The sequence below is a fragment of the Haemaphysalis longicornis genome, unplaced genomic scaffold (assembly GCF_048455015.1).
Source record: "Haemaphysalis longicornis isolate Haplotype H1 unplaced genomic scaffold, Haemaphysalis longicornis Haplotype H1 scaffold_9, whole genome shotgun sequence".
In the NCBI taxonomy this organism is placed as follows: Eukaryota; Metazoa; Arthropoda; class Arachnida; order Ixodida; family Ixodidae; genus Haemaphysalis; species Haemaphysalis longicornis.
In genome coordinates, this window is record NW_027526460.1 from 148664047 (window position 1) to 148676669 (window position 12623).

General features: G+C 43.8%; 1 protein-coding gene across 1 annotated transcript in view; it reads left to right on the forward strand.

Moving 5' to 3' along the window:
• Positions 1 to 12109, forward strand: part of Tll (nuclear receptor subfamily 2 group E member tailless) — a 50557-nt gene extending 38448 nt beyond the window's left edge. Inside the window, exons 3-9 of the mRNA XM_077685542.1 lie at positions 909 to 927; positions 2097 to 2238; positions 4813 to 5150; positions 6052 to 6177; positions 7478 to 7574; positions 9554 to 9703; positions 10844 to 12109. Of these exons, the coding sequence (XP_077541668.1) occupies positions 909 to 927; positions 2097 to 2238; positions 4813 to 5150; positions 6052 to 6177; positions 7478 to 7574; positions 9554 to 9703; positions 10844 to 11112 (1141 nt within the window). The 3' untranslated portion in view covers positions 11113 to 12109. The remainder of the gene's footprint in view (positions 1 to 908; positions 928 to 2096; positions 2239 to 4812; positions 5151 to 6051; positions 6178 to 7477; positions 7575 to 9553; positions 9704 to 10843) is intronic.
• Positions 12110 to 12623: the final 514 nt, after the last annotated feature.

Sequence of the window (12623 nt, forward strand, 5' to 3'; positions counted from 1 at the left end):
TGGAACTCGGCATACTACAGGCGAACAGACACAAAAAGCAGGCGCAGGTGCGCCTGTCATTGTGTTCTTCACTCTCTGCGGTCGCCTATAGTTCCCAAAGTTAAACTTTTAGTCTAGGTGCACCAACTCCTACAACAACAACTAAATGATTTCTACAGTCGCGCGTCGTAAATAAGGACGCGAGCGTTAAAGGCGACGTAAATAGGCAGAAATTTTCTCTGAAAAAGCATTCCTTTGGGCTGTTTGTACCTCCAAAGTGAAGTCCACAGTTTGACGAACGGCCGTTTTGTTGGGAAGACGCATTCAAATAAATTTGAAGGCAGCGATGGGGGATAAAAAAATGAATAAACGACATTGTCGCTCCCGCACGGAAGCCTTGTTCACTCGCGCAGGAAAAAGAACTCTTTTCTGTCAAACAAGTCCCCGTGTGGGCAACGGAATGGCTATGGTTTTTCTTTTTGTTTTTGTCCCTTGGTCGGTTCCTTCAAGTTTATTCAGATACCATTCAAAAGGAAAGCGGCTCTTGAAGCAAGAACGATCTCCAATACATACGGGCGTTATAAGAGATGTGTATAATGTCTATAGGGTGACTTCTTCAAATAATGATTAGTGTTGTGACCTGAGATTTTTTCTGAGGAGACTCATTGATTAAAGTACCACTGTCAAAATACGGGACAAAATACCAACGCCCTCAGGCTTGCGTGGTTATCTTTATTGGGTGTTATAACGCGTAATATTTAAATAGTGAATATTTTAGTGTGTGGAATGACCTGCTTAGCGGTAGTGTTCACATCGGGTATGACGAAGGAAAAAAAATGTCTCGTTTAAGATTGGTTAGGTTGTTTACAGTTTGCGTGCAACTTTGCGCTGATGAATAAAAAAAACCTCAATTTTTTCTTGCTTTGCAGGTGTGCCGGCTTTTTCAAGGTAAGAACTTCTCCCTTTGTTTGTAGTGTTTACATAAAACCAAAGCAAGGAAAAATAAAAGGTTCGCAAAACCAAATTTAAACGCCGTGTTAGCCTTCCACAAGGTTTATGAAAAGAGGTCTTCGAATTAAAATTACCGTTACAGATTTTTAATTGGTTGGGAGGATAACCCGGCATTGGTCGCATATCTAAATAAATAGAGAAATGAAGTGCGTGATAGACGTGCGATTAGTTTTCGAGAGTTTACGAAGGAAAGTATAACAAATATTGACATAATCACTGGAGGTTCGCCGTCATTTAGCCTATGTAGGCGACTTTTTGTGACGCTTGCAAAATGTTTGACGAGACTGCTAGATGTGGCCACAAGCCTTCTACGATACTCTACGATTTTGTCACATCTTCGTATAGAAATTTTATCACGGTCACATGACGCAATTTTGGATCAGTTTTAAGCTCTTCACTGTAATGGAAAGCGTACGAAATTCATTGCAATGGCTGCCAATCACAACAAATGCGATTGAAGGTGCTTGTTGACATTATACATTGAATGACATTGAGAGGCTTCGAGCAGCGTAGTAAATGTGTGCTACGTACCATGGTATACTTATTTTGATGATTATTTATTTTGAGTCATGATTTCTTGCTCACCGGTAAGCACGTGTGTCGCAATCGGTAGTACTGCTGCCTGTGAAAACAAGAGAAAATACTTAAATCCCGATGAAATACCGACAATAAGACGGCGATCAAACCGACCTCCTTGTTGCGTAGCTGAATTATATATATCCACTGATAATTTAGCCCTCTTAATCAGAGCTGACTGACTACAGGCTTGTTTCTTTGTCTGCGCGAGCTTTTTTACCCAACCATGATTTTGAGTACGCCCTTGGGTTCTTTGAGGTGCCGACTTTATTCCGGAATGAATTATTAGGTAACCTTTCCGACCAGTGGCACACATTCTCCGGTGTCCGTCATTTCCTGCGTCATTTTAAATTTCCCGCCTCCCATTCTGCACGGAGTCGTTTGCTCAGGGTCCTTTTCAGTCAGAAAAAAAAAAAAAAAAAAAAAAACGTGATCTATTGTCAGCGTCCCGCAAACACCGAAAATTTAAAATACAATGAGTAATGTATAGAAACGTTCTCGTGACACCGTCCCAATCGCTGTTTCTGCAGCGTTCCATTCGCCGGAACCGTCAGTACGTGTGCAAGGCCCGCGGTGCTGCGGCCAACTGCTGCCCAGTGGACAAGACCCACCGAAATCAGTGTCGCGCCTGTCGGCTCCGGAAGTGCATCGAGGCGGGGATGAACAAGGAAGGTAAGGAGTGAGCTGGCAGCCTTCGTGCACGCTCGTCTAGCTTGGTCGACGGGAATGCATCCGGGGAAGAAGCATCAGCGGCAACCATTGAGGTGCCGCAGGTTTCCCGCCGCGATGGCTCAGTGGCTAAGGCGTTGTGCTGCTGTGCCCAGGTACGCGGTTTCGATCGTGATCGCAGATGCGACTTTTATGGTGGAAGCGAACAGCAAAAAAAAAAAAAAAAAAAAAAAGAAAAAAAAAACGTGTGCCGAGATTTCAACGCGCGTTCAAGATTTCCAGGTGGTCAAAATTAACCTGGGCCTCCAACTACGGCGCGTCAAAGCCCCGGTGTAGCTTGTGCGCGTTAAACCCCATAATCTGATGCCACAATTTGCCCGTCTGAGCGGGCCATTTAAACATTCGCATTGTCATACATGGCTTAATGTAATATTACTTTGAATTTCTTTTTAGTTTCTGCGTATACCGCCAGGGATATTGCCAGAAGCTAAACCTGTACCCTTCCTGCTGGATTGCAGTTTTTTTTTTTTTTGGGGGGGGGGGGGGATAATTTTGGTTCAGTGCATCTTGAAGGGGCTAAACTTGCATGAGTATTGCAATCCCTGCGATTTTGAAGGGCAATATTGGGCAGAACCAGCGTTACACAAACGAATGTGGGCTAAGAGAGAGAAAGTGTTTATTGAACGGGTAATATTAACATGGTGAAGTTTTGCTTCTCAACAGAGGGCACTGGTCTCGCCGTAAGCAGACTGAGAAATACACATAAACAGTCGATGGTGTAACTTAAGTTTATTACACGGTATGTCGCTTATAAGAAACAACCAGGAAAAACGGATGGGTAATATGGGGCACTGCGCAAGGGCGAACAGAATGGGAGATAACGATGAAGAAATCTAGTAAACTCTAGAAGTATGGGTTGCTAAAGGTTGTTCAAGCACCGAAAATTAACCTAGGCAAATGCATTTTCTGTTCAAATCAGCGTAAAGAGTGCCAGAAGGCCAAATTTTTGTGCCCTGTGCACCGTTGATTTCGACACAGATAGGATACCACAGGTGAATTGGTGAAAAAAATTGCATTGCACGCCGGGTACACACTTGTGTTGTGGGCAATAAAAGTGCCCCTTCACGTGAATGAGACAGCTTATATGCTGAGTTCTTGACTGTCCGGCATTGTCTAATGATCCAGCTTTTTATCTTTTTTGTATTTGTTATTTAATTTTTGCCTTCTTGTGTATATGTTTCTTAATATTTGTGTGTGTAGATACACAAATTTACCTTCTTTCTGCTTCTTAAATTTTCGTTGTTAGACGGGCGGCCGTTCTTTTGTATTCTTTACTCTGTTTTCGTTCCTGTGGCGCTGGTTCCAGCCGGGCCTTCACTGCACTTGGCTCACTGTTAGCGGATCATGTGCGAAATTAGTGTCAAACATTAGACTTTGTCACGACTCCTAGGAAACTGTGCGCGAATACACAATGTCGTTTTAATTGTTGGCTCAATGCATAATCAATAACAAAATAATTCCCCAAGCTACACCCCGTTTACAACTTGCATGTCCCATTTAGCGTCCAGTACTTTTTATTCCATGTAAGTGCCACCGGGTTTTGCTTGGGCCACAAACGAAAAAAAAAAAAAATTTCAGCGTGTCGGCTTGCTTCGCTGCAAATGTCGAAAGACGATTGGCTTCCTAAGCCCCTGCCCTGCAACACCCCCTCCGCCTCCAACCCCCCTCCCCCCTGCACGCTGTTCCCATCTGCCTCCCCCCGTAATTCATGCAACTGAAGTTTGCTCAATTGGAATAAATTTTCCCGCGTTCACACTGCTCGTGCGTTATCTGTTGGGGCCTTTTCTTCAAATTGTTCGTGGAACAGCTCGAGAAGACTTTTTTTTAGCATTTGCTTTTACGTCACCTTTGTTCGACTCAGTTTTCGTGGAACAGCTCGAGAAGACTTTTTTAGCATTTGCTTTTACGTCACCTTTGTTCGACTCAGTTTTTATAGGGTATTCAGTAAGTTTTATCCTGCGCCTATTTTCAATTGAAAAAACGTTGATGCTGTAAGCTATGTACTGACGTTTTGCTTCAAATTTTCTAATGTTTTCTCCTCTCTGAACAATGTTGATATGTTTATTGCATGCCACCAGGTTAACAAGTTTGCGACGGTCTTGCGTAAGCATATATATATACAGGGTGTCCGAGCTATCACGCACCAAGATTTAAAAAAAGAGCAGTGGCATTACTCGAAGAAAACTTAGTGTGTAATGTTTGCAGTACTGTGGAGAAGCGGACAGTGATTTTTTCGTTAATGATATTGAACTAATTAATTGTAATTAATTATCCAGCTCGAGAATTACTGTCTTAATCACTGAATTGTCAATGAGGCACGTGTAGGTACCCACGAGGGGCATCTAACTGCGGTATTTTCAGCGACGAACTAATTGCGTAGTAATTTATTCTGACTGATAAAGAAAACCCGCGAAATATGAAAAATACGTATCAGACAGACCAAAGTTTTCGCGTGTAGGTATCCCAGGACACACTATTGCCTTTAATTAAAGCAGCCCCTCCTCCCATCCCGCGCAGCTGTACAGCACGAGCGTGGGCCCCGTAACTCGACCCTGCGCCGACAGGTGGCGATGTACCTGAAGGAGGGAGGGCTGCGGCCCGGGGCCCTCATTTGTCCTGGCGGTCCCTCCGCAGCGGTCACGCCCGGCGTCGGCGTCGGCGGCGACCTGGGCCCCCGCGGATCCGGAGCCATGAGCGCCACCGCGAGCCCCTTCGCTGCCCTGCACCCCGCGTTCCTGGGCGCCGTTGGCACGACCCCGGACGCCGCTTGCGCCGCGGCCGCCCTGTACACGACGTCGGCACTCAGGCCGCCCATGCCCGCGGCGGGACTCTTCCACCCGACGCCAAAGGTTCGCGTGAGTGCGCGGGCAGACGCAATCGATAACACCAAAGACTGGGGCAGTGGTACATTACTGAAAAGAATAGAGACCCGAAAATAACGAAAGACAATGAGATACGAACAGACACAGGGCTGTTCATGCGATTGGTACACTTCAAGGTGGCATTGATGACTTCAAGATGCAATAGGTAGACTACAAGAAATGTACTGCAGAAGGATCGACATTTGGGCATGTTGGTATTGCTTTAACATATTGAAGGGCACCGCAGTAGACGCAACACGCGAGAAATACGACCTGCCATCTTCTTTCTCTCGTGTTTCATCTACTGCGCTGCCCTTCAAGATGTTGCAGTACAAGATGAAATTGGTAGACTACAAGCGGGAAAGCGCCCCATTTTAGCTTATGCGTACGTCTCCACCCTATGCGCTGACTGCATATCGGCCCCATTCGGGCACGGCGGCAAATAACGCCGCGCACTCTAAAATTCAAAATGGGTCTCAAACAAGTAACGCCAGTAAGGAAAGCCAGGATTGCAAAAAGCCATGCCCATAAGCTTGATGCAAAAAGATGAATGGAGGCGAGTAAGAATGCTACAAAAATAAACATAAGAATACAGAGCTTCACTTGTCTCAGCCTGTTCTGCCTATTCATTCTGCTCAGTTATCAATGATAATCTCTACTAACATCGCTTTCCTAGCCTAAATGAGTGTGTAGCTGTTGCAACACAACGCATTAATGTCTTCCGGGGAAAGAAAACGCACAGCAAAATCGGCTGTCGAAATCCACTTTATGTCAAAACGCATGGTTAGGCTTTATAAAACTGCATGAAAAACGAGGACACTTGCTCCGCAAGCCATGCATTCCTTCGATGCTTCTAGGAAGAGTGGGGATGATGACACCTGTCTCTCGTGTGCAGTACCCCCACGAGTTGCTGACCGCATTTCCGGAAACGATCTGTGAATCAGCGGCGCGTCTTCTCTTCATGAACGTCAAGTGGATGAAGACGGTGACGGCGCTCACCGTCCTACCAATGAGAGACCAGGTGAGCGGGACTTCTTCGCTCCCGTTCCTCATTCGGGGCAGCTTTTCAGTACTTTTCCAAATATGTCTGCAGTTTGACTTAGCACCAGTTTACAAGGTGCTTTTCCCCAAAAAGGTGATTTTCCATAAAGTGCAGGTTTTTCCATAAACACACTTTTCAGAAAACAGGAAACACCTAGTTGAAATATAAACCATAATTGTAGCGCACAGCCGGCGTGTTAACTTCTTATAAGACATCGCAGGTTTTTCTGGCTGTTTTTAGGTGTTTACGCGGGTAAAGGTTTAATAGGGTACAAGCAGTTGAAGCAGCCGAAAATGAAAGAGAACACATAGGCTAACGAAGTTAACTTATTGTGGCTAAAATAGAAACTGGTGTTTTTAATAGGCGATACGCGAATGACAGACATCGACGGCACACAATTTATGCAAGATCAGTAATGATTCGATTCAAATGTACATCGAATGCAATTGACACAAGAAAAACAATTATTGCTGTATTGAGCACGCAGGTATGTTGCACACGATAACTGGTAACAACAATACTTGCAACAGTAACGTACTGCTTATGTAACAGAACTGGAATACCATAACAGGCAAAATCTATTTTCTCTCTTGCTTGATGTGGATAATTTCTTTCAGGACATAACTTGCGCCTTCTTTTTTTTAAATTGTGTGTGTCTCATTAGTTTGTTATCCTGGGTAAAAAAGAACTGACACCTACCATAATGAAATGTTGTGCGAAGCATAAAATATATTCCTGTGTACCTCCTAGCTGTTGCCTTGTTAAACGGGAATGTCCAGTTCGGGGTCCTGCTTACCTGCGACTTTATTAGCGAGGTTGGGGCCTTATTCGAACTTCTGGGCCAAATATGTCGCAAATAATGGTCATAAATAGTCATTAGGACCACGCTTATTCATTCCATAACTTTGTAATGACAGCGTAGCTTACCGCCTGGCAAGAATGCTGTGAGTTCTGAATTTTCAATCTTGGAATTTCGAATTAGAAGAACGTGTTTGCAATATACTATATAATTTGCAATACACGGCACATATAAAACCACCGAGATGAAGAAATGAACGTCAAACAGGCTCTGCTACGTTATTCCTTGTCTCAACGTTTCCATTTTTTCTAATCAAGCAGAGTAGAAACATTTATGGGGCCTTGAATGAGGATATCGTCATCCAAAAATAAGGGTAGTGAAAGATCACCGGGTTTTGACAGCTACAAAGCCTCACTAGTGAGGCTGAGACGTTTTTATCCCGAGTGCGGCTCTGATGCTGTTTTCGTTTTGCCTTACCAGCTGCTCCTCCTGGAAGAAGGCTGGCGGGAGCTATTCGTTCTGTCGGCGGCCCAATTCCTGCTTCCCCTTGAAGTGGCGCCGCTCCTAGCCGCTGCCGGTGAGACACCATTGCGTTCGAGATAGCGACGATTCACTGAGAAGCCACGAAAAAAAGAAATACTGGCCTGTCTTTCACACAGGAGACGAAAATACGTCTACATCTGTCTGCAACAAAAAATTCGACAGTGTAGAGGCGTCATTCCGGCGCTAACATCTCGACAAAAAGACCTGCCTTGGTCGAAATGTCGAAAGGTGTCGAAATGTTGGCACCGGGCATTTTGTCGATTTTGGCGGCTTGTCCAAAGTTTTGCCTCTGTTTGGCCCGCTATTTTCCAAGTTTCATCGTTCTCTCTCTCTCGCTTGCGCCCGCGTGCCTGCTATCGACAAACCTTGAAAACGCGTCAGTAAGGTGGATGGGATACTGCAACAAGGAGAGTAGCAAGCAGCTATGGGTGAACCAAAAAGCGATGTAGTTATGGTTATGACGTTTTGCGTTCACAAACATGGCCAGTGTACGGGCTACATTACACTCGACCATGGCGTCCAGTACCACCGCGCACCGGCATGGACAGGACTGAAGAAACTACTTGGCTGCAGTACCAATGTCAATATATTCTAAGCGAATTAGCCCCTTTTCCTATTTTCAAACTGTGACAATGCGGGAATACAGTTTAATAAGAGGATTTGAGCACGACAGCAGAACAACGGGGCCTGTCTGGACATTTTTTTACGTTTCCGTGAAGTAGAGCCTTTTTCATTTATTTATTTATTTATTTATTTATTTATTTATTTATTTATTTATTTATTTATTTATTTATTTATTTATTTATTTATTTATTTGTTTGTTAGTTTGTTTGTTTGTTTGTTTGTTTATTTACTTATTCAGAGCACCCCGAAAGGCCCTCTAGGCGAGGGTCCTCTAGACAAGGACTCTGGTATTACATAGGGGGGAGGGGGGCAAGACAACATTATACAAAAATACTCACAAAAATATAAGACGCATTATAACCAGTAATTAGATGAAACGAAGGGAAGAAACAATAAATACAACCTACAGCCATACCGCGTTGTACAATCGTTAAACAATCAGATACATTGGGAGCATAGCTCGCAAGACCTCAATAATTTGTTCGATACTTTTTCGCCCATAATATTGGCTGAAAAATAAAATAATATAATGTAAAAACAAAGAACAGAGAACATAACAAGTGGCAGCGTATGCAGAAATAGCCTGCAGCAAGAGCAAGAACAACGTATGTAAGGTACTACTACAATTTATGCAATAGGTAAAAACTACAGAAAAAAAATTCTAGTTACTGACCGTAGTCTGCAAGAGCTGCAAGAATTTTTTGGAATCTTTTTCAGTGGCAGTATGTGCTGGAAAGTCATTCCACTCAACAATGGTGCGCGGTATGAGTGATTGTGCGAAACGAAGTGAATGACATTCTGGGCGTTTAAATTTATTGAGGTCATCGCGTCGTTGAAAGAGAGCAGAGGGGCTTATGAAGAAGGCTAATGAAGAAGAGGAAACTGAAACATGAACACTTGGAAAAAGGGAGATTTCTGTTCTAGTTTCATTATTCGACGACTTCCGTGACCGTTAGAGCTGCGTATAACCTGTGGAAGGTGTCAGTATGGTAAAATATGAAAGAACGTTCATGCTATGTTTTTTTTTTTAAATCTCAGTGATTTTCTTCCTAGTGCTGACTTATAGGGTGGGCACGAAATTATTTTACAACGGCTATTCCGCTTTCTCGTATCTCGACATGAAGCAAATCTTGAAGTTACTGATGATTTCTAAATGTACGTATTCCTGAAAAATACAAAGAAAAACGTAGTTGTCTGTGCGGCAGCAACTGTAAAATGAGCAAATATGCACATCATTTGCTGAAATAACCGTTTATATGTATCCCCAATATACGTCTAGATCGTAAAGTGCCACCTGCTAAAATTTTATGCTCGACAAAAAGCGCTCACTTCTTAGCCCCAGTGCTGTGTGGCGTGTTTCATGGGAATGTCTTTATAATTTACACGCAGGCCTCAGTACTGAGCCGTCGACGTCCGAACGAGTCGTTTCTCTGGTCTCCGAAATCCGAAACTTCCAGGACATAATTGGAAAGTTCAAGGAGATGCAAGTGGATGCTACCGAGTACGCATGCGTGAAAGCAATCCTGCTTTTCAAAACCGGTAAGTAAGCAAAAAATATTGTCTTCTGACATAGCCGGAGAGTCACCACGTTTGTGTAAGCCAGGGATATTTGCCTAATAATACGGGAAACCACGCTGACTATGAAACGTAGCATGGTGTGTAGTCACACGCAGAAGTGCGACCTGAATAATGACGAATTTACAAATATCATGCGGAAATATCATGCATGCCTACTTTACTAACGTTCAATGTTGGGCTAGTTGGTTGGCTGTTGATACAGTGTACAAACAAGTCGGCAACTAGTAAAGAAAATGGCAGGACAACCACACACAGCGCTGATTTGCAAATATTTTATTTGTCACACCGGTATATAAATACATTTTTTGGGGCGCATGGCCAACCGAAGATAAAAAAATGAGGAGGCTTAAGCGTCACCTTTAAGCGTGACATACGACGGTGTTGTCAGGCTTGTGCGCATTCACCAAAACGATCTGGGCGGTGAAACGTCCCACCCCTGGCCGCACTTCGCCAGTTAAAGCAATACCAAAACGGCCGCCTGTGTAAGATTGCGGCGCGCGTTAACTACCGCCAAGCAGTCAATATTAATCCGGAGCTACCCATATTCCTAGCACCTCATAGTGGTAGTAGTAGTAGTAGTAGTAGTAAGGATAATAATAGTAGTAGTGGTGGTGGTAGTAGTAGTAGTAGTAGTAATAATAATAATAGTAGTAGTGGTGGTGGTAGTAGTAGTAGTAGTAGTAGTAGAGTAGTAGTAGTAGTAGTAGTAGTGGTGGTAGTAGTAGTAGTAGTAGTAGTAATAATAATAATAGTAGTAGTGGTAGTAGTAGTAGTAGTACTAGTAGTAGTGGTGGTAGTAGTAGTAGTAGTAGTAGTATAGTAGTAGTAGTAGTAGTAGTAGTAGTAATAATAATAGTAGTAGTGGTGGTAGTAGTAGTAGTAGTAGTAGTAGTAGTAGTAGTAGTAGTGCCACTTTTTTTTTACAATGGGTTCAGAGTAGGGTGCTGGTATGGTGCCAAAGAGCCCTGATAGGCAAGGTGTACATTCAGCACGTTAAATCCCCGAAATTCGAAAATTTTGAGATATTGCTGGTGTTTCATTTCGATCTTTCCAAGAATGTGTGCGGTTCGCCTCACTGACAAGCTGACGTCCCGTGCGCAGCGTTCCAGGACCAGACGTCGGAGTCGCGTTGCCTTCGCGACGTCCGCGCTGTGGCGGCCTTGCAGGACCAGGCGCAGCTCACCCTTTCACGCTACATCCAGACGGCGTATCCGACGCAACCCTTTCGATTCGGCAAGCTCCTGCTGTCGTTGCCCTGCCTCCGCTCCGTGTCGGCACTGGCCATTGAAGAACTGTTCTTTCGTCGGACAATTGGCGCTATTCCCATCGAGAGGCTCCTGTGTGACATGTACAAGTCGGGGGACTTCTGAATGCGCCCTGATACAGGTTCTTGAGCAATGTCAGCTTCACTGTGCCACTGCTTTCTGTTCATCCTGTTAATTCAATAGGATACTCCTGTCGTCAGACAAAAAAATGTGCCCATTTTGCTGCCTCCTAGAGTTTCGGTTTTAGTAAGTTTTTGTATTGGCGAGCGGACACTGTTAGTCCGCTCCAGGGAGGAAGAATTTACCTTACTTTTGCCATCTGAACACTGCGTCTTTTTGGCGCAGGACGAGGAAAACTTCGTAAACAGTGAAAAACACTCTGTTAAATCTGGCGACGCTGTGTTTTCTTGCAGTGTTCTATGTACTGCAGGGTTCTTGAAGTGCACACGTCCCTATTTAAATGCATAATTTAGATTGGGCATTACCTATGACAACTACATGTGAACAACAAATTAGTTAAATAATGTATAAATAGAGTGCACCTGCAAAATATTGAATGTATATGAAAAAGTGGATACTGTCAAAATCAAGTTGTTGCAGATGATAATATATTGCTGTGTTGATAGTGCTAAGATTTTCAGGCGCAGCGTGGTGTAAAATGCACGGCCTTCAAGGCAAAGGTACTTTCATACTGCAGATAAAATTTAATCTCATGGTTGTTTCGGACGGTATGGTAAACCAGACATTTCGATCTGATGAGCAAAAGAATGAACTGCTTCTAGATCACGAAATGTTATTAAAAGTATGTTATATCAGCGTCATGACGCTTGTTCCTTATGTATATAAGCCATGAAATGGGCCATTGTCCGTGTACATTTTCAAACGCCGACATTTGTCATCTAGGATCTGTAAGTAGCATAGGTTTACAAGCACATCTTTTTTTGCCGCGAACAAAGAAGGTTCGTGGATAGTTCATTTTTTTGTGATTTTCTGTAGATGCGAGGTTATGATAGTCATAAATGCACTCATCTATGTATTTATTACGCTTTAAACTATCTTCTGTTTGTAGAATTGCACCAGTCCAAATGAAATAAAATTTTTGAGCAAACACGAGTGGTCCTTCTGTGGACCTAGTATGCAATCTACCTACATTCCTGCTTAAAAAAGAACACAGTGTTAACACGACAATAGCCATGTACATAGCAAGCCATTCGCGACATCGTAAGTAGCGCTTCAAACAGGACGACAGAAGAGAAGACACACACGACGGTGCTACCTCCTTCTGTGTCTTCTGTGTGACGGCGCTGTGTCTTCTCTTCTGTCGTCCCGTTTCAAGAGCTGCTTACGATGCATCAACACCAACTAGCCCGACTGTCAGTTTTACCGCTTAGTCGTACCTCAGTTAAACAAGTTACATAGAAGGAGCTTTGTTGGCACTCTTTAGGTCGATTTGTTCACTGCAACTGCTTGTAAATGGGGAAATTAGCGGTTTTACGGGGCACCCATTCAATGCAAACGCAGACATCACAGCGCACGTGGTTGCAAATTGACAAATGCATTGTCTCCGTCACCACGGCCGCTCGATGAAGGGGCGGCCGTGGCGCCACCAACGAAAT